Source organism: Plecotus auritus, assembly GCF_963455305.1.
Source record: "Plecotus auritus genome assembly, chromosome: 7".
Classification (NCBI taxonomy): domain Eukaryota; kingdom Metazoa; phylum Chordata; class Mammalia; order Chiroptera; family Vespertilionidae; genus Plecotus; species Plecotus auritus.
Window position 1 is genome coordinate 93,799,009 of NC_137774.1, and position 21,569 is coordinate 93,820,577.

The following is a 21,569-nucleotide window of genomic DNA, read 5'->3' on the forward strand; positions in this document are numbered from 1 at the left end:
AGAAGGCAGGGCTAGGATTTCCAGTCAAGAAGATTGGGTCAGGTCTTGGGAGTGGAAGGGGAAAGCAAGCTGAAGGTGCTTGAGCAGCTGCTGCTCTGCCTGCCCGTCTATGCTCCTGCCCTCCCTCACCCACTGAGCTAGGCATTGGGTCCACCATTCCGTGCCCCTTTGTCCTCCCAGGCTCCAGGGTCCCAAACTAGGCCTCACTTCAGCCTTTTATTCTATTTGTCCATCAAAACTCTTGTCCATGATAGTAAGATTGGAGGCTCCTCCTGGGCAGCCCCCCGAACATTTTACAAAACAGTTCCCTCCCCACCCTGGCATGTCCAGCAGTCCCCACCCCACTGTGCCCCCTTCCCATGCACAGTGTTCATTGCTACCACTCCATCTCTCCTTAGCCTTTGGCCCAGAGCCAGACTCTCCCTACAGGGGTGAGACTAGGAGAGGGGTGTCAGCTCTCAGGTGTTGGGGGGCCTTGTCCAACCCCTCCAGCAGCCTTCTGTAGCATGTCCAGAGCCTCCCAAAAGAAATCCTTCTGTGCAGCCAGCAAGGGCATCCAGCCCACGATCTCCTTCATCTTTTCCATGCGGTCCTGCAACGTGGAGCAACTGTAGATCTGGCTGAGGTACTCCTTACAGGCCCAAGCTGTCCCCCCAGGGTCCTGGAGTACTCCGGACCCTGGATTGGGTTCAGGGGTCCCCACCACCTTGCTGGCTGGTAGGTCTCGGTAGGCAGGATGCTGCTCAATGTCATGGCTGGACAGCATGTAGAGACACTCTCTGGTAGAGCAAAGGGAGCAGGCACACAAAGGGACCTTGGAGGAGAGAAGGGGCATGGCTGAGTGGGGCCTTTACTGAGGGGTTCCCACAAAGCCCCAGCTGTTGTGTCCCTCCCCTCAGACCAGCCCTGAGCCAGCAAGTGAGCTGGCTGGCTGAACCCCAAGGTTGAGTGAGGTCAGAGAGCACCAGCAGGATCTGCTAAGGAGCCATGGTGCCTGGCAGAAAAGGGAGGTGGGGTGGTATTGGGAAACGGGGCCCTTAGGGCCCCGCAGTAGCCACAGCCAGAATCCTATGGGCTACCTTCCCCCCCCCACCCCCGGTTGCCCATTCACCTGACCCTGCTCTGACCTTGACATGGAGTTTGACGAAGGAGGCACTCCCCTTAGGCCAGCCGGGGAGGCGGCCTCCAGCCCCACAGCCACAGCCCAGAAGCTCCTTGCTGAAGTCCAAGCCCTGGTTCAGCACCAGGGAGTGGTTGAGGCCACACCACAGGGCAATGGGGTGTTGCAGATAATACACCTGAGGATACAGGGCCAGGATCCCTAAGGGGGATACACCAAGGGACTGGGGGCCCAGGTCAGAGAAGGCTCAGGGCAGAATCTAGGGACACTAGGAGAGGGAAGAAACGGGACCCAGCACACCTTCCCCAGGAGGTCTCCCTGCTGAATGAAGACCAGCAGCAATCCCTCCTTGGTTCTCCTGAAGCCCCAGTCTGACCAATGGGCTCTAGCACTGCTGTTGGTTCCTCATCTTTGCTTCCCAGAAAATAGGTTATTTGCCTGAGGCCACGGCCTGCTGTCTGTTCTCTCATTCTGACACCACAGACCTCAGCTAGTCCAACCTCTCATCCAGCTTTCCAACCTCAGGGTGAGGAATATCTTCCCAAGGCTTAAAGATCCAACCTCTCCTTTGCAATTCTAGGTTAGCCCCCAGAAAGTAATTTCCTTCCTTGTAGTCCTTCCTTCTCTCTCTAATATTTTCAGTTTTTCATATTATCTTTTCAAATGGCTATTTTAAAATATTTCCTCCTGATTTCTGCTGCCTCCTATCTCTGTTTTTTAGGCAGAAGAACTGGTTACATGACCAGTCTGAGGTTGACCACATTCTTGTTCTCACTACAGCCAGTCTTTCCTGAACTTTTTTGTGATCTGGCTTTTCTTCCTACTATGCTACTGACATGCTTTCCAAATGCACTTGACCTGCTGGCTGCCAAATCCCAGGGCCTCTCCTGCATGTTTTCTCTTGACAATGTGAATGTTTTTATTTTGAAGACAGATAAGCAATTTATGGTCATTATAGAAACATTATAAGATATTGGCAAGCAAAAATTAATTTAAAGATCACTGGAAATCCCACCACCCACTGTAAATCTCTTGCTGGATCTTCTTTACTACTGCCTATACAAATGTATGCAGTTGACCCTTGAACCACACAGGTTTGAACTGTACAGGTCCACTTTTACCCAGATTTAAAGTGCAGGCCACTTATGCATAGGCCTGTACAGATCAAACTTGTGTTGTATGAGGGTCTACTGTATTTTTTTCAACAGTTTTAAAATATTTTTAAAAATTTATTTCAGAGAGGAAGGGGGAGGGATAGAGTGATAGAAATATCAATGATGAGAATCATTAATCGGCTGCCTCCTGCATGCCCCACAACCCAGGCATGTGTCAACTGGAAATCTAACGGTGACCTCCTGGTTCATGGCCCATGCTGAAACACTGAGCCACACCGTCCAGGTGGGTCTACTGTATTTTTAATTGTGGTTGGGAATCTAAATATGTGGAGGGCCAACTGAAGTTACATGCGGATTTTTGACTGCATGGTGGGTGGTATCTCTAACCCCTGTGTTGTTCAAAGGTCAACTGTACATGTAAATTGTCTTTTTAAACAAAACTGGGATCATACTATGTAAACCATTTCACACATTTTTTTTTCACTTAAAAATATGGCATGACCATCTTTCCATGTCAGTAAAGTATATTCTTACATTATCACTGTCACCATTAATCACTTCTTCCTGTTCGAAACTTCCTGTGCCCATGGCTTCTGGAACAGGGCATGCCTCCTGTGTCAGTGACAACTTTTTCATTCCCTCTGCCTATAATGGTGGCTCCTACCCAGGTTTACTCCTCTATCTCTACTTTTGTCATTTCAACTTTTTTTTTCCAATTTGGAACCAAATTGCCAGTGAGATATTTCCACTTTACGTCCTACTCTCACTGCAAGAAAGTCCAAATTTATGTTCTTTATTCAAAGCAGCATCCCCTTCCAATTCACATGTTTGTTGCTGATACCATTTTTCTTCAAGGGAACTATTGCCAGAGACACCTTTGTCCTACACTCTTCTGTTCACATCTAATCAGTTCCCAGGGCCTGTTCATTTTCTTTTAAAATATCTCATATATCTCAATATCTCCTTTCTATTCTCACTGTACCAGCCCCAGGCCCTTGTCTTAGATGCTCCTGTCACTTAACAGCCTCTCAGTGGGCCTCTCGCTCTCAGTCTCCTGTGCACTCTGGCCAGGTGACCTGTTCTCAGTCACCCGTGTGGTTGCCTTCTCCTACTCTGGAACCCGAAATGACTCTCCCATATCTATACCTCTCCAAGCTCACACCCACTTATATACCACCTCATATCCAACTATTTACAAAATACCCTCCCTCCTTTAGTCAGGCCAGCCTTTTCACTGTCCCAGTTATGTGTAAGCTGTATCCTCATCCCTATTACACATGTACCTTTCCCTAGTCCCACCTAAATCCTTTCTAACCCACAAGGCCCTACTCACATCTCACCTTTTCTTGTTACTCCAGCCCACCCAGGTCTCCCTGCTTCACTAAATTCCTCTTACACTTACAGCATGCACTGCACAGAACAAACTTCATAGTGTCAACCCTGGATAAGACATGCAAAATATGATGGGCATTACATACTGGTTGGCTTAACCTCCTAGGGTGTAGAAGTGGATTCTATGGAAATGAAGTGGAGAGATCCAGAGGTCAGGGAATTGAAAGATGGGGGTCAGGATGAGAATTGCTGGAAAACAGTCTCACCTGTGTGGGTTCCCCTCGGTCCATTTTGTCCCCTGTTCCCAGCTGCCCATATCTGTTATTTCCCTGCATAAAGATTCGGCCGAATTCATCCACCAAGCCAAGGTGATTGTAGCCAAGAGCACAGAATAGGATCTAGGGGGTAAGACAGAATGGGAAGGTGGGCATTCAGTTCCCTCCAGAGGAACTCTGAACTCCAAAACCTCCCAGCCACTAACCTGGCTGATCTCTTTTGGTCTTGCCCTCTATGTCACCCATCTCTTTGGGTCTCCTGTCCCTCCCTGATCAATCATTTGATTCCTGCTCATATTTCAGACCTTCAGAACCTTTCCACCCCTAAAGTCCCTCCTGTAATGATCTGCCCCATCCCTCCAGGATCCTACCTTGGCAGGTAGTGAGAGAGCAAGTGGCATCTGCTGGTCCAGGGGGTCAAAGGCTTGAAGGGTCCCAAAGAGATCACGATACACCCCTGGGGTATGCACCTCAAAATACACTCCCCCCTCATCTGGGGGGTCGGGTGCCCTCAGCTCAGCAGCTTTGGGCACCCATTTCCTAGGGATAAGGCCCCACCTGGGATGGAAACTACAAGATCGGGGGAGTCTCACACCCACTAGAATTCACCAGCTATGATGGCTGGGAATCTAAACAACATCTTTTTACTAGGATGCCCTAGGGGTCCACCACAGAGCTGGAATAATGATTGCGGGTATCTGGAAGATCTGTCCAAGGCTGGGGCCTAGAGCAAAAGGGAGGTGGTTCTTACCCGTAATGTATAGAGTACTGCTCTGGTTGGAAGCCATGCAGGCCACACGCAGGTGCGGCAGGCAACGGGACACCTTCCTTAGGGCCAACTGAACTGTGTAGGAGCGTGGCTGGTCCAGCTGGGTTTCATTCACTACCAAAGAGTAGATCTTTCCTTCCTCTGGAGATTGGGGGAAGCAGACAATTATGTGGGAGAAGGAACCCTCCAATATCCACATTAACTTCCCAGTAGACCCCCTAAGCCATAGAAGATGAAACATTACTATGCTAGATTGGGGTTTAAGAAAAAGGGTAGAGATGAAATAAGGAAAGAGTGGTCTCAAGTTTCCCAGATTCCAGCCCCTTACCACCAAAAATAAACCAGGGAAGTCCTTTTTAGTGTGAGAAATGAATGGAGAGAAAACCTAGTAGATTTGAAAGAATACAGTCTGAATGTTGGGAATGATGTTTGGAGATTTAGGGCCTTGCATAGCATTAAGAAGTCTGGAGTGTGGTTAGGTACAGGGAGGCAGTGTAGGGTACAAAGTGAGGTGCCTGGTATGGAGGTTGGGGAGATTAGAATTTAAAGCAGGGCCCTTTGCATAGAGGAACTATGCAGAATCTTAGAGTAGGAGACAGACAAAAGCAGAGCTATTGGTTTGAAATGGCATTCAGAACTCTGTGTGAGAGGCCTCCCTCCCCATCCCCTGCAGCAGGTCTTGAAGAATCTTCAGAAAACAATTTGTAAACTACTGCTCAAAGCCACACCTGTGAGGAGCAGTAGAGCCCGCTGAGTCTCCTGACCAACCAGCACAATCTGTTTGAAGCTCATGGAGTGGTGGAAGGTCATTTTGAAGACCCGCTGCCCACTAGACTGCAGATAGACCTCGACACAGTCGCAGGCCCGGCTGCCGGTTGTGCCTACCACTTCCAGCTGCTCCCGAGTGGCCAACACATAGAGGTATTTACGGTAAACTGTGTCACATCTTGGGTCTGAGGCAAACTATAGGAAAAGACAAAGGTGTCTGAAATCTAGAGCTTGGAGTGGAATGAGGCTGGGTAGATGAGATACTTGGGTACGGAGCTAGGAAATGGGGACTTGTTTTCCAGTTTCTGGTATGGGAAGGCAGCTGTCCTAAGGAGGACACCTCAGTTCTGATGTGGGCCCTGGGTCCCTGGAGGTTGGGTGGGTTCTTAGCTGCCAAAGTTCTGCTACTCACATCCTTGGCTCCTCGACACAAAACAACATAGCGGCAGGCTCGCTTCCACTGGATCTGGCCAAGGGTGGAGGAGACCAGGGCATTTTTGAGGAAGAAGAGGGTCCCCGCATAGTCAAGAATAAAGATGTGATCCTTGGTGGGCAAGAAGCGGCGGTAGCCATGGGCTAGAAGAGGGGCTACACTCTTGCTGAGACAGCGGCGGCGGCCACCAAATGCCTGGAAATACAGGCCTTTTGTGTCTGGAGAAGGGAAGGATATGGAAGGTTCAATGGGTTGGGATGACACCAGGGAGATGAATCAGAGCTTGGGCAAACAAGATTTCTCAGATATCCTGCTATTTAGCTTCTCTCCATCCCCAGGACTTGGAAACATACCCCTTCCAAAGGACATATGGAGAGCTTAGAGAATATCCTTAATTATACCCAATGACTGAATGTTAGTTTTTCTGGCCCACCTCAGCCCAGGGCCATAAACATGCTTCTAAATGAGCACTTCTTTTATCCAAACTTGTATAGCATTAAGAAGATTTACTCTGAAAGCTTAGGATATTTCCCAGAGTCTAAGACTTAGTCTTAGGGGAGGATATTTATGAGAAACAGGAGACATCAAGGGACATATAATAAATACACAGAAAAGAATAAGAGGAGTGAGGAAGAAAGAGGAGTAAAAAAGAATGACTCAGAAAGACCAGTAACTCTCCCTCACCCCTAACTCTGGATCTGTTATCCAGATCTCCCTTAATCTCTACTATGTGAGATGAAGTGGATAGGGACTCCCTGGAAAGGAAGGGGGGTTTAGAGCATGTTTCTCAGTCTGGGGTAGAATTTATCCCTCAGGGGACACTGGTTGTCACAACTGAGGGAGGTGCTACTAGCATCTAATGGGTAGAACCCAAGGGTACTGCTAAACATTCTTTAATGCACAGGATAGTTCCCCACTTCAAAGAATTATTTGGGCCCTGGCCAGTGTGGCTCAGTTGGTTGAGTGTCATCCCATGCACCCAGAGGTTACGGTTGGATTTCAGGTAAGGGTACATGCCCAGATTGTAGGCTCAATCCACAGTGGGGGTGTGCAGGAGGCAGCGTATCAATATTTCTCTCTCATCAATGTTTCTCTCTCTCCCTCTCCCATACTCTCTTTCTAAAAATATCAATAAAAAACTATTTTTTTAAAAAAGAATTATTTGGTCCAAAACACCTCAGCAGTGACAAGGTTGAGGAACCCTGGTTTATAGGAGGGGAAGCTTGTGGTCTGGGGAGTGGAAGATGTCTCTAGGGTAAGATTTGGAAGTGTTTGAATATGGAAGGAGACATGGTAGGGATACTAGTAATGGGGGCTCTGGGTGGGACATCTATTAGAAGGTGGTTCTAGACACTTGAAGTACTCAATGGCATGTTTGAATCTAACAAGTTTCTTCCAGAGAAAGGGGCCCTGGAAGATTGGCTGGGAATGCTGAGGTCATCAGGCAACTCTATGGAGCAGGAGAAATCCCAGAATAAGGTAGGTCAGAGGCAAAGAGAAGTACAGGTTCTAGGGAAGGTGTACAGTTAAGAATGGCAGCTCTCTTCCAGGGACGGACTCCAGAACCCTGCTCTCGTAGGCGAGGACTGAGCTTGCGACAGATGCGTCTCCACACGCCCTCAGCATCGCACACTTCATGGAAGTAGTGGCAGGTCTGGCCTAGGGCAACTACATCTCTGACTGGGAGAAATGAGATGATATGTTCCACCTGAGGGGCAGGAGGGAGAAAGCAGGGGTCATTGGGGGCCCCTCCGTGATCTGACTCCCAGTCCTTTATTCTTAATACCTCCCCCTCCTCAAGGACTCACCAGCTCTGGGGGGAACAACTGAACAGAAATAGGGTTCCCTCTCCCCTTCTTCTCTTCACCCCCAGGCTCTGGGCCACATGAAGGGCAGCTCCGCTTCACCTACCCAAGAAGAAAGAGGAGCACAGGGGTTCCATGAGGATCATGCCTCTTTTTTTCCTTCTCTCAGCCTGTCTTTCACTATTTTGGGGGTTCATAGCTCTATCTTCCAGCTCAGTGCTGTAAAATCCTCCCATTTTTCTCTCTAGATGCATGGTTCACTCCTCCCTGTCCTTGTTCCTTATTCCAATTTCTCCAAGTAACCCCTCCCCAAATCTCTTGCTGACCTCTTCTTGCCATTCTCTTGACACTCCCCCCACCCAAGCCCCTCCTCTTATCCTCACAGCCTGGTGAATTTTTGCAGCTTCTATCTTGGGCTTCTCCTCACCATCTTAACTGCCCTCTCCCTGCTCCTGTCCTCATGTCTCCAGACCCCTTGGCACTCGTCTTGGGCCCTGTCCCTGCTGCCTTTCCCACACCATGTCCCCTGCCTGGGCTTGGGGGACCTCTAGGGCCCCTCTGCCTCCTAGGCCCCTCCCCCATGGAGTCTGGGGCAAACAAACCTCTCTGTGACCTCACTGCCTAGCCACTGTGACCTGTTTTTCCCAACCTTGGCAGGGATTTTTTGTCTTAGCTCCTCAGTTCTAGCTCAGCTCTAGCAACCCAATGGCTCATGGGATATGCATTTTACAGGAGAAATACAGTGTGAACTCCTGGTAGGTGATGCCTTTACTTTCAGGGAGTAGTAGGAGCTTTCTTCCACTTGAGGCCCTTTTAGCATTAACTACTATAGAGAAATACTGGTGAATTCTTCATATCTCTGCAGGCCAGGGCCTTGAGAAGATTTGTAGCACCCCCCTCAAAAAAAGTATAGACTCAGTTTGCCAGGTGAGGGGGAAGGTGACCCTGCTAATGACCATCTATCTCATAAAAGCATGCACCAGATGAAAGTCAGTGCAATTCAGCACAGACTCTTTAAAGTCTCATGAAAAATACACATCCAAAAGCAGACTGCTTTCCTGGGTCAGTAACATTACTGCATGTATGAAGGGCAACCTATTATGGCGGAAGAAAGGGTTAGATTTACTCTGAAAGCTTAGGATATTTCCCAGAGTCTAAGACTTAGTTATATTTATGAGAAACAGGAATTGGGGTTGTGTCTGTACAGGTAGGACAGACCTGCACCAATAAATCCAAGTAGTAGCTGGCTCTTCCAGGGGCTCAAAGGAATCCAGTCCTGGTCAGCCAGCCCTGAGCTGCTCAGTATTACAGACTTGGTTTACTGGGCGAACAGCCTGTCACCCATCCAATCAAACTCCCATACTCACGGTGACTTAGTAAACAGCTGGTCTGGGTTACCTAAGATGAAACTTTAATAATTCAATAAATGTTTAGGAATGTCAACATCTGAGAAGTGACTTATGAGTGATTAGGCAACTATTAACATACTAAGGTGGACGGCCCCCAAGGCATCTAAAAAGATGTTAGGTCTCTCAGCAGACAGAAGCACTGTCAGCTTTCTCTCATTTCTGGATCCCTTTTATTCACTCTACTTCACCCCAGGCGGCAAAGAGGGTGAGAACAGAAAAAGCCCACCGTAGAAGCTGATGCAGTGGGAAGCCTGGGGTTCTGGTGCAAGTTGTCAGCATTTTTGCTGTTTGCTGCTGCCAACTCATCCCCTTCCCTCCGCCTCAGTTTCCACATTTGTAAAATGGAGGACTTCTAGATGAGAGACGGTTCCTTCTAGCCTAAACCCCCAGTCTCGTCATCACAATTCCTGCCCCGGCGCGCTCTGCTGGCTGGGCTGCAGGCCAGGCGGCAGCTCTCGAGGGTTTCCCGGGCTCCTGGAACCCTCCCTCCCTCCAGGACCTGAGCTGGGCATCTTCAGGCTCTGGGAAGCCGCCCGCCCTCGGGGCTCCACACAGACCGTCGCAGGGCCTCAGCTGCCCCAGCCGGAACGGCCTTCACAGTCGTTCAGGCCGCGACGACCCCCTGCGCACTGGTCGCCTATCACTCTCCGGTCTACCTCACGGCCTCGTAGCTGGCTCGCTCCTTAACACCTACAGCTCGCACGCACTACTCCTGGCCCTGAAATGCTCCCAATCCAACCCGCGCGCAGCGCTCACATTTTTTTACCTCAGTTCTAAAGTTCTAGCTCACCCGCCTCCTTAGCGAAGGGACCGCCTTCTCGCCCATACTACTGGCAGGTAGAGCCGTCCCTCAGAGGAGAGGTAGGACCAGGTTCCCTCCAGAGAATCTAATTGGCCTTCTTGACAGTCACTCGCCTGTATCTGGCTTACGATTGATCTTCATTAGAAGAGGACTGGGGCTTGCGGTCTCTTGGCCCCTATCCCTTTTAGTTGAGCGCCGGCGTCCCCGCCTCCTGGTTGAATCTGATTGGCTCTATCTCCAGCCTAAGCAGTGTGATTGGATGCGGCTGCACGGGGTGAGCCAGGCTGAAGCGTCAGCCGTTGGCGAGAGTTCCATTCTAGTCCTCCTCCCTTCTCTCGCCTCACTCCAGCGCCAGAGTCTCCACCCCTCCGGCGGGTTCTGATTAGCCACTTCCGATGCTAGGGACCGCGATTGGTCCACCGGATCTCTGGTCCCACTTCCTCCCCCTTGAAGTAACTACGGCGGCTCCAAGGAGGGGAGGGGGGGAAGGGACGGCCGGTCCCGTCAGTCAGGCAACGGTAGCCGCCCGGAGCGGATGGCGGCGGCGATCGCGGCCTCACTTGCCGCCGGTGGTGAGGAGGCGGCGGCCACGACCTCCGTTCCAGGATCTCCGGGTCTGCCTGGGAGCCGCAGTGCAGAGCGGGCCCTCGAGGAGGCCGTGGCTACCGGGACCCTGAACCTGTCTAACCGGCGCTTGAAGCACTTCCCCCGGGGCGCGGCCCGCAGCTACGACCTGTCAGACATCACCCAGGCTGGTGAGTGCTCCGGTCCGAGAGCCCAGCCGGGACCCTCATTTGCATTGCCCCGCCCCATTGCTTGCTTCTCTGGGGGCCGAGGAGTCTGGCACTCCACTCGGCCGTCAGCGTTCTCGACCCGCTGATTTGCATAAGTCTGCTATCACCCCCTCCCCGCCTTAAGATCTACCAGACAATGAACGCGTTTCTCGTTTTCTTGGAAAGCCCAGCGTTCCTGGCCGAATGTTGTGATCCCCTTTCCACCCCCCCCCCCCCACCTCCGCTTCTCTTTATTTGCATATTGGCGCACCTGTAGAATGGTCCCTCTTCTTACCTGGTTGGCTTATTTGCCTGTTTTTTTTCAACTTCAGTTCTGATCGTTCCATAAAGGAGCCCCCATGAGCCCCTCTAATGACTCCTTTCTCTTTCTCCACATCGTCTGCAACTCTGTCCCCGTTCCGAGCAGACTTAGGACCTCCTTCCCATGGATTTGTCCCTAACAACCCAATGTTTCTGCTTACTTTGCTAGCAGTCTCGCCCTCTAAGGTCCCAGGCCCTCTCCACTCTTCACCCAGCCAGCCTGTGGGAAAGAAGCAAATCTTTCATCTCCCCTCTGCTCCCCAATTCTTCCTCCTTATTCCTGACCCCCTTATCTGAGACTCCTTCTCCTTCCTGCGTGTGTGAGGTCACTATGGAGCCCATGACCTCATAGGGACTCTAGAATTCCCATTTCTGTTTCTGCTTTCCCCAGCGGGAGAGACTTAGGCAATTGCTAAAAGGAAGGAAATCTTATTTCCTTGCTAGGAGTGCTGGAAACCTAGAGAACTGTCTGACTATCCTTCCACTCCCCAATCCGCAGGATCCCTCTAATCATGCTTCCTACACCCTGGTGTCTGTTGATGGTGGGGTTTGGGGGACTCTACTGTGACAGGTGAGTCAGGCCTCAGCTGCTCTGGAGACGACCTGTGACCTTGGGCTGGCAGCTGTGTGTGTGTGTGTGTGTGTGTGTGTGTGTGTGTGTGTGTGTGTGTGCGCGCGCGCGCGCGCGCGCGCGCGCAGGGGTTGGAACAAGGGAGGAGGACTGCATTCCCGAAACCACACCCCAGCCTAGCCCAGGGTGGGACTTGGGACTGGATGAGAGTGTCCTCCTGTTGACACTGCCCTTGGACTGCATTTCTCACCTAGCAGGTGCCTGCTCACCTGTAAACACTCAAGTGGACACGGACATATGCTCTTTCCCACTGCCCTGGGGAGAACCAGTTTAAACCTTTCCACTTTTTTTGGGTTGTTGGGTAAACTAACTTGAGCACTATGCAGTGAGTTCAGGGACTGGGTGAGCCCCAGGAGCCATCCTCTCTGTCTCCCCGAGTCTCCTAACCCCCAAGCTCCAGATTGACCTCAGCAGCTGTGTGACACTCAATGTCTGTTCTCTTTCCCCTCCCCCTTGCTTATTTTTTGACAAAGACCAAATGTTATTCTTTACTTCCTTAGGGCTCTGTCTCAGTGAGTGGACTCCTGGGGAAAACTACCAAGAACTCCCTGATCCTCCTAGCTCTCCCCCCTTCCAGTCTCCTCCCCCGGCATTCTGGCTCAGGGTGCAGCCAGTTCTCTTGTGAGTGAGCTTATGTGGTGAAGCGGGGAAATCTCAGCTTTCTGAGAACCCCTCTCTGCCCTGCTCTCCATGCAAGAATTCTCAGAACTTTCAGGGCCCAGATTCTAGGCCAGGTGGGGTCTATCTTGTTCAGAACTCTCTTTTCTGTCCCCTCTTCTCAAACAGGGTGCCTGTAGCTTAGGGTGGAAAGGGGAAGTGACAAAAAACACAGTATTGCCCATACCCTGCCCTCCACACCTCCTTGCCCTCCAACCCAGACTAAAAGCTTCACCACTCATGCCGGAATAAGTGTGAACTTCTGCTTTCCCAAGCTCTTTCTGGAACAGTGTTTTCCATGCATGTTACCTATGGCATAGGCCCCTGATATCCCTTGGACTTCATTCCTGGTGCCTGATAGCAGGATGACTCCTGAGATGGGAGGAGGGGCCACTTTCACAAAGGAGAAGTGCAGCTCATTCTCTCACAGACCACATCCTGTGCCTTCTGTGCCCTCCCTCCTCCTGCCTGGGCTCCCTTCCGCTCCTAGCTTTTGACCCTGCCACCTGCCTACCCCATCATAAATTGTTCTCTCTCTTCATCCATACATGTGTGTGCACACATTTGGTGGATGCAGAGAAAGTAGACAGGTGGAGGGTGAGAGTGGAAGGACAGCATTTGGTCCTTCCACCCTATCTGTAACTGTCTTTTCCTGTGACAGGTCTTGTGTGCACCAAGGTTGGGAGCAGAGAGAGAGAGAGAATGATTCCTGGGGCATTAGGCTGTCATCCGCTCAGGCAAACACAAGGCTCACCAGAGACAGAACCTGACAGATTCATTTCCTGTCACAAGACCCATTTCCTTGGGGGCTATATCCCAGATTCTCCTCCCCTCAGCTTTTGCTCACTCTTCCCTGGGGAAGACCATTTAAGAAGTTCACCGAAGTACTGCTGCTCAGGATTTCCCCCAGCAGGCTCTGGGCCCCTCCCAATACAGGCCAGCAGAAGAAACATAAACCCAGGCATAGAGGTTTAAACAGTGAGTTCTCCATATTGATGGGAACCCAAAATGCCTGATTCTTTGCATTGCTCTGGCAGGCCACCACTTGAGTTAAAGCGGCAGTAAAAGACTCTACCCTCCTCCCCATCCTCTCCACTAGTCGCTGTGTTCAAGACACAGGCAAAGGGGGTGATTGCTTGAAGTCTGGGCAATAAGAGAGGAAGTAGAAGAAGGTTGGTAGGGCTATTAGAGGGTGGGAATGAGTGAGCCCTGAAGAAAGTGTGTCTGGATGGGAGGGACCAGAGGACTCTAGCTCCCACCTCCAGATTGGTTGATTGCCCTTCCTGGTCCTTGGGAGTCTGTGACTTCATAGATCCTTGGACCTGGTTTGCTGTTCCCAGGGGCTGGTGAAAAACTGTTGTCCAGAGTTGGGAGCCTTAATTCTAGAGCCAGGCTTTAATGACCCTTGGTTTTTCCCCAGACTGAACACAGGTTGAGGTTGGGAGTTAGACCCCTGATGAAGAATGGGCTTTCTCAGTGGTCTCTCGCAGAGATTGTCCATATTCTTATCTTGAGCCTCCCAGTTCATCACATTGTTGTTTTCTTTGGAGTACTAGCACTCTGCTATGATCTTTGCCTTCCATCTCTCCTGGCATCACAGAGCAACAGGAAACCACAAGAGTTATAGAATCCAGCCACCATTCCAATATAATCCTTCATTTGTTTGTTTGAAGACAGCATCCATGGCTTGACCCCACACCCCTAGTCTGAGTTTCTCCAGTCCAGTGACCTTAAGGCGTTTACCTTCCCTTTGCCATTCTGGCCATTCTTGGAATGTGCTCTAGTTTGCAGAAGGCTTTGTTCTTCCTCCAGGTAGTCCAGGTTTATAGGCCTGATTCTTCAGGTCTGCTAGGAAGGTAGAGGGCTGGGCATCTGGCTCTGGAGAAGTTCAAGGTGGTCCTGTCCAGGCTGGGCCTCTACAGCTCTCCCCTGACACTTGTTTCTCCTAGACCTGTCCCGGAACCGGTTCCCCGAGGTGCCAGAGGCAGCGTGCCAGCTGGTGTCCCTGGAGGGCCTGAGCCTCTACCACAATTGCCTGAGATGCCTGAACCCAGCTTTGGGGAATCTCACAGCCCTCACCTACCTCAACCTCAGGTAAGGAGGCAGGGCCAGGGGAAGGTGCAGCTTATCCTTCTCAGCCCCAAGCACCAGTGTACAGTACCCTGGGGGACCTTCCTGGTGACTTTTAGAGGAGGGCCACACTGGGATGCTCTGCCTGGGGAGTAAACCCACTGCCTTTCTTCCTTCCACAGCCGAAACCAGCTGTCATCGCTGCCATCCTACATCTGCCAGCTGCCCCTGCGGGTACTCATTGTCAGCAACAACAAACTGGGAGCCCTGCCTCCCGACATCAGCACGTTGGGAAGCCTTCGGCAGCTTGTGAGAATGGGGAGCAGGGGGAGAAGAGGGACTGTAGAGCCAGGCACTAGGGACCTTTTGGGAGGAGAAGTGAAGGAAAGGCAGGATGCGCCCTAGGGGTGAGGCCCAGGCTAAAGGAGGTGGCCAGAGACAGGAGACAGCTCCTGGTCTTGTGGCTTCTTCCTAGTTTTCTCCTCATTCCAGGATGTGAGCAGCAATGAGTTGCAGTCCCTCCCCACAGAGCTGTGCAGCCTCCCTTCCTTGCGGGATCTCAATGTTCGGAGGAACCAGCTCAGCACCCTGCCTGATGGTAAGGAAAATGAAGAATTGGAGATTTGGGGTGGAGAAAGAGAGAGAGACAGACAGCAGTTAGAGAAAAGTTAGAGAAAGGGAATCTTCCACAGAAAAATAATGCTTAGTTGACCAGGGTTTTCATTGTATCAAACAAACTAAATTATTTTTATTTGTTCTTGTCCAGCAACCCTCTGAAGCTGGCAAGACATGGGTTATTTGCTCTATTTTACAAATGTGGGAAAAGATACAGAAAGGGGAGTAGGTGAGTGCATTGGTACCCTGTAGAATCTCAAGGTCAGAAGGAGCCTTTAAGGTTATCCTGTGTCACCACTCACCCCAGCAGGAGTTCTCAAACACCTGAGTCAGATGATGCCCTGCACCTCCTCCCCAGAGAGTCTGAATCAGTGGGGCCACATGCTGGAACCCAACCAGCTCCTTTTTAATGAGCTAATTGTGATGCACCCCAACATTTGATAGCTTCTGCTCCAAAGCAGCCACACCTTCCTTTATTCAGCCAGCATTGTTTTGTATATGTGTTCCCTGTGCTTTAGGTGGGGACCAGGTAAATGTGAGTGATATCACTCAGATCTGGGGCCATCTCTTAAAATGTGATGGCTTAATTAAATCTTAATTTAATGTGAGAGAAGCAGGAGGAAGTTCTAGAACAGGATACTTAGAGAGCTACAGGAGCTACACAGGGAGGCACTGGCTCTACTGGGGAACTTGAGAAAGGTTTTGCTCCAGAGGTGCAGTAGGAGTTGACTATTGAAGGAGAGTTCTCCACCCTCTGCAGCCTAGGCAGAGGAAACCCCATATGCAAAGCATGTGGGTGGGAGTAAACCTGGTCCAGCATGGATGTGGTTAGAAAGTGCTAGGCAGAAAGGACCTGTGCCATGCTAACCTTGGTTTTGAAGAACAAGAGACAGGCGTCAGGTGGTCATCCATTTCCTCTGGGCTTCCCCTTACTCCTATGCTGGCCCTCTTGTAAGTCAGTAGGTGTACAAATAAGCTCTGTCTGGGCCATAAAAGAGACCCCAGCAAAATGTCCTGGGGACACAGAGGAAGGAGCAATGAATTCTAACTTTAATGTTGGAAAGATTGCATGGAGAAGGTGATGAGCTGAACCTTGAAAGATGTGTGGACAGAACAATGGCATTCTCCTCGTTGAGCAAAACAGCATGTGGAAAGGCCCAGAAGTCAAGGGGCTGGAGGGTTATCTGATGTGGTATGAGGATGGGCAATGAGATGGGAAACATGGGCTGAGCCAGATCAGACAAAGGCACCCCTACCTATAGGCAAGCACAGTCTCACCCAGGGGGCAGGGCTTGGCTAGTTGAAGCGCAGGTGGGATTGCAGCCCCTCCTGCCTGGGTGCCTTTGTGTGGGGCACAGCTCACTTACCCTCAGCAACCCCAGCTGCAAGTCATGGAAAGTTTTTGAGCAACATGGTATCAACGTTGGTTTGATTTGGGGCTTGTGATGGTCACTTGAGAAAGAAGGGGTGGTTGGAGTGGGGAGTGGGCAGGGAGAAATGGAGGAAGCACCTGGGATGGGCATGAGCTGAAGTTGATGGGGGAGGGAGGCATGAAGGTGGGCCATATCTGAGCAGGAAGAGGAGCGGGGAGACTGTCTTAGATAGTGCCCTCAGCCAGCCAGGCCACAGCAGAGAGTAGAGGAAGTGAGCCCTTGGGCCTACTCCTGACTTATCTTCACCCACCCTCAGAGCTGGGGGACCTTCCTCTTGTCCGCCTGGATTTTTCCTGTAACCGCATCTCCCGTATCCCGGTCTCCTTCTGCCGCCTCAGGCACCTGCAGGTCATTCTGCTGGACAGCAACCCCCTGCAAAGCCCGCCTGCCCAGGTAAGAGGTGGGCCTGGGGCGGACATTGGAGACAGGGTTGAGATTGGGCGGGAGTGTGGGTGGGTCCCTTTGGTAGCCAAGTAGGATCTCAGATGCCCCCTGCTTCTCCCTAACTCCTTTCGTGCTCATCTTCATACTTAGATCTGCCTGAAGGGGAAACTTCACATCTTCAAGTATTTGTCAACAGAGGCTGGGCGTCGTGGGGGCGCTGCACTGGGGGACCTGGCCCCTTCCCGCCCCCAGAGTTTTAGCCCCTGGTAAATAAGGGTGTGGGAAGGAAGCCTGGATCCCTAATACCCCTTCCTGGCACCAGTATCCCCATGGTTTCCAGAGGGAGGATGGGCCGGGGGTTGCTGCCCATTATAGGACTGACCAGCTCTCCCTGGCTGGCCCTAGCCCAGCTGAGGACTTATTTCCGGGACATCGGTACGATGGCGGGCTGGACTCAGGCTTCCACAGTGTTGACAGTGGCAGCAAGAGGTGGTCTGGAAATGAGGTAAGTGCCTCCCTTCCAAGGGACATTGGTGATCTCAGTCCTGGAGGAGAACCTCTGAGCCAGGACCCTTAGCCTTTTACCTCTAAATCTCAGAGTGACAGATGGCGGCTGAAGCTGTCTTCTTTCCTTCCCTTGTCCAAGCATCCTGGGGAAGGGCTGGCTTAGCAGTGGACCCTAAGGCCCTGAACCCGTGAGTCCCCAGTTGTCTTCCACCTCTGAATTTCTGCATTTACAGTCAACTGATGACTTTTCGGAGTTGTCGTTCCGGATATCGGAGCTGGCCCGGGAGCCTCGGGGGCCCAGGGAGCGGAAGGAGGATGGCTGTGGTGAGTGGTGGTGTCAGGGGCCCTGGGACTGAGGGGAATGGACAAGCCTGAAGGCCCCCATCTACTTGCTGACGTGTCCTGCCTCTCCAGCTGATGGAGACCCTGAGCAGATTGACTTCATTGACAGCCACGTGCCTGGGGAGGATGAAGAGCGAGGTGCTGCCAAGGTGAGGGGCTAGCCCTTGTCCATTGTCCATCTGCTATGAGAGGAGAGCTGGAGGGAGGGGCCAGTGCAGGCTTGGAGATCAGGGCTCCCTCAGTTCCTCCTTCTGCTATTCTTTCTTCAGGAGCAGCAGCCACCAGAATTAAGCCCTGTAGCAGGGGACAGGGAGAGGGCACCAAGCAGCAGGTACCAGAGCCACCTGAGCTGGCACCTCCTTCCTTTGCTCAATCTCCTTGCACCGTCTCTCTTCTCTGACCTACTCTACCCCTCTCATCCTGCCTTTGCCCCTCAGGCGGGAGGAACTGTCTGGAGAGGAACGGCGCCGCCCGGACACTTTGCAGCTGTGGCAGGAGCGTGAGCGGAGGCAGCAGCAGCAACAACAACAGAGTGGAGTGTGGGGGGCCCTCAGGAAGGACAGGTGTGGGCACAGGAGCTACTGTCAGGTGGTGGGCCCTAGAAATGAGTGGAAATGAGCCCTCCTGAGCTACTCTGCCCCTCAGGGTTGGCAGCCCCCTGCCTAATACTGCTGACCCCACATCTCTTCCTTCACTTTCTAGTTTTCAGAAGCTGGGGGTCAGGGCTCCTGGTGGAGGTACTACAGCCTTGTCCACTCAGACGACTTACAAGTATGTGTCCTCCAAGACTGCACCTCCCTGAGCCCTCTCCCTGCACATCTTCCCCCTGACCATCCCTTCTAATTCCCATTCTGTCTCCTCAGCGGCATGCCCAAGTCAAGTGCCACCCAACTGGGAGCTTCAGGGGGACAGGGAGCTCCTGTCTCAGCCCCCACCTCTCAGGAGTCCCTTCCTATAGGTGGACCAGGTGTGACAGGGGCATTGGGAAGAGGATGGGGGCTTGTGTAGGTGAGGGGTAGCCTGAGAGAAGAGTGGGACACTGAGGGGATGTCTCTCACCTGCCCCTGTCCCTGCCTCTGTTCCCCAGTGACAGCACCTGCTCCTCGGCCACTTGGCTCCATCCAGAGACCAAATAGCTTCCTCTTCCGTTCTTCCTCTCAGAGTGGCTCAGGTGGGTCTCCCCTGTTCAGTATTAACCCAGTGCTAATGCAGCACTAACCCCCAGGCTGCAGTCACCCCCTGGCCTGGGAGTTCTCTGGTCAATTGTATCTTTGTGTTGAAAATCCCACAAACACAGAGACAGGAGATGTGTGTGCCAGACACTGTAATCCAGCTACAAAGTCTACAGTGATAGTGGAGACAGCCCCCACACCCTCCTTTTCTCCAGGTCCTTCCTCACCAGACTCTGTCTTGAGACCTCGGCGATCCCCCCAGCTTCTGGACGAGAAGGAGCTGATGGCTCAATTGCGCCAGGTAAGGGAGGTGGGATCTGCACGAGTGGGGCCAGGGCTCAGCATGGCACCTCCTGGTTTGCTGGCCTCCCTCAATATCCTCTTTGTCCACCCTGGTGCTTTGGCTGAGGACGGGAGATGCAGGCTGAAGTTCCCTGCTGACTCTGACGTTCTCATTCCCCCCATCCTCCTCCTTTCCCTGCCTTTCAGGTCCTTGAGTCGCGGCTGCAGCGGCCTCTGCCTGAGGACCTGGCAGAAGCTCTGGCCAACGGCGTCATCCTCTGTCAGCTGGCCAACCAGCTGAGGCCCCGCTCTGTGCCCTTCATTCATGTGCCCTCACCTGCTGTGGTTAGTTGGGGCCCAGGGTTGGAAGTAGGGAATGGGACAGGAGACTCCTATGGCCCTCCCTTAATCTCTTATCTTTTTTCCTTTCTCACACATCCCCAGCCAAAACTCAGTACCCTCAAGTCTCGGAAGAATGTGGAGAGTTTCTTAGAAGCCTGTCGAAAAATGGGGGTTCCTGAGGTATGGGGGGTTGATCTCAGGATCCTGGGGCTGATCTACTATAAAGAGTGGTAGCATTCTGGGCTTAGTTGAACCCTTTGCATGGATGGCAGGGTTCCATTCACAGGGAGTATGTGCTCCCCAGAAGGAAGTCCCTGTCCTGCATGCCTCCCTTCCCTGCATGCCTCTTCCCTGCACTCTGCATGTTAGCATGGCTCTGGCCCTGGCATGTGAGGGCAGGGGGTGGAAAGAATTGTCTTGCTGCTGCTGATGACGTCTGCCCTTTGTCCTTGTCCATCTGTCCTACTCTCCCTTCCCAGGCTGACCTGTGCTCGCCCTCGGATCTCCTCCAGGGCACCGCCCAGGGGCTGTGGACCACCCTGGAGGCCGTGAAGCGGGTGGGGGGCAGGGCCCCCCAACCGCTCTGGCCCCCCTCTGGTCTGGGCGGCTTCATCCTCTTCTACGTGGTCCTCATGCTGCTGCTCTATGTCGTCTACACTCGGCTCCTGGGTTCCTAGGACCTGAAGTCACCCCTTCCCCCACCACCTTGCCCTATTTCTATTTATAAGACTCCTGTGCAACCCCCATGCCCACCAGTGGTGCCTTCAGCCCCTACCAAAGACACTAGTGAACTCTCCTCCCCTCACAAACACTGACCTCAGAGGCCCCACTCTGGTACCCCCAGATCCTGGGCCCCCAGCCTCTGGCCCCTCCCATCTCAGTGCTGATGGTGCCTTCATGCCTTCTCCCACCCAGCCCTGCCCCAGAGCGGGTGGATCTTAACCTTCCTATTTTCACTCTCCACCCCCTACTCCCCACCCCCGATATAGGGGGCTAAATTATCTATATTTTGTAGAGAGAACTCTATATTTGTAGGAGATGCAAGGCCCAGTCTGGGTCCCCATCTCATGTATAAATTGTACAGACTGTGGCTGCCTGTGTGTGTGTGTGTGTGTGTTTGCGTCTGCTCCTACTGTGGCCAGGCCCAGTCCTGGCAGTACCCATTGGGCTCTATGTGCCAGCCTGCCTACTCCAGCATTTTCCTATGGAAATGACAGGTCTTTCCTCCCCTATGAGCCTTGGCCCCTGTGTCATCTCCCTTCTGTTATCTGCTAGCAGCTTCTTTGCATCTCGTTTGTCCCCAAGCCATGCACAGGGTACCCTGACCTCACCTACATTTTTAAGGGCCATCCTGTCAGCTTCCTTTGACGAGGCTCCTTTAGGGTATCTCCCACCCTGCCCTCTGCCAAGGGCTGGGAAGCCCAGAGGAAAAGATATGCAGGGGGATTTAATCTGGGCCCCTCCCCCCCAGGAGTCCCTGTGCCAGCCCCACCACATCCTGGAAGAGGAGGGGGCCCCAGGAAGGGGCCTCCCCTACATCGCTGCTGTCGTCCACGCACTGCTGGAGCAGTCTTAGGGGTTGAGGTAGGGGCACAGGGCCACGACCGGCCTGGGATCCAGGAACAGAAGACAGCCAGGCCTGGGCTCTGCTCTAGCAAGGACTGGTGAGGGTGCCCTCACCTGGCCCTGTTCCTCAGGCACCGTTGGGTTGGAAGCAGGCCTGCCCAGCAAGGTGCCTGGATTCCTCTGAGTGTGACTGAGGGTCTGGGATGGAAGATGGGGCATCGGATGTTGTGTCAAGTGCAATAAAGAAGCTGGAAGGTCTCTAAGTTGCCGCTAGTCTCTGTGTATCTGCGAAGGAAAGTGGTGAAAGCAATGCATTGTGGGAAAGGGGTCGCCTCCATTCCTCAGCTGGGTTCTAAGTGACCTTTGCTCAGCGCTACCCTCTGAAGGCAGGCCGAGCTGCGCAACCTCCGCCCCCGCCAACAGGGGTCGCCCCCGGGACCCCACCGGGAGCGCATGCCACGTGGCCGGAAACGCACTGAGTGTTGGTGTCGCTGCGAGGCCCTGTGAAGTGGGTGAGGTGGGCGGGCAACCTGGACTCACCCGGACAGACAGGGTAGTGCCCAACACTGAGGGAGGCTGGGACCGAGTGGGGGCCAGGGAGGGGCAAGGCAGACCGGGTGGGAGGCCTGGGCAGCGAGGGGCAGGG

At 52.6% G+C, this 21,569-nt stretch overlaps 2 protein-coding genes across 3 annotated transcripts; one reads left to right on the plus strand and one right to left on the minus strand.

Annotated features, from left to right (window-relative positions):
* Nucleotides 1-451: 451 nt before the first annotated feature.
* Nucleotides 452-9,852, minus strand: FBXO24 (F-box protein 24; the record flags this gene model as incomplete). Its single annotated transcript, XM_080679570.1, has 10 exons — nucleotides 452-814; nucleotides 1,128-1,298; nucleotides 3,834-3,965; nucleotides 4,214-4,335; nucleotides 4,594-4,752; nucleotides 5,340-5,574; nucleotides 5,792-6,030; nucleotides 7,337-7,520; nucleotides 7,621-7,719; nucleotides 9,817-9,852. 10 exons carry the CDS (start codon nucleotides 9,850-9,852, stop codon nucleotides 452-454), a joined length of 1,740 nt encoding a protein of 579 aa, XP_080535696.1.
* Nucleotides 9,853-10,288: 436 nt separating this feature from the next.
* Nucleotides 10,289-21,184, plus strand: LRCH4 (leucine rich repeats and calponin homology domain containing 4). Of its 2 annotated transcripts, none has more exons than XM_080679296.1 (18): nucleotides 10,289-10,583; nucleotides 14,160-14,304; nucleotides 14,463-14,589; nucleotides 14,773-14,878; nucleotides 16,585-16,721; nucleotides 16,863-16,978; nucleotides 17,118-17,217; nucleotides 17,453-17,543; nucleotides 17,634-17,710; nucleotides 17,831-17,892; nucleotides 17,999-18,124; nucleotides 18,264-18,332; nucleotides 18,425-18,528; nucleotides 18,649-18,732; nucleotides 18,949-19,034; nucleotides 19,223-19,360; nucleotides 19,460-19,537; nucleotides 19,837-21,184. In XM_080679296.1, the coding sequence occupies exons 1-18, from the start codon at nucleotides 10,364-10,366 to the stop codon at nucleotides 20,032-20,034; spliced, it is 2,064 nt and encodes a 687-aa protein (XP_080535422.1). In that variant the 5' UTR covers nucleotides 10,289-10,363; the 3' UTR covers nucleotides 20,035-21,184. The 2 variants fall into 2 exon arrangements, with proteins under 2 accessions (XP_080535422.1, XP_080535423.1); XM_080679297.1 differs by having other exon boundaries at nucleotides 20,829-21,181.
* The last annotated feature ends 385 nt before the right edge of the window (nucleotides 21,185-21,569 follow it).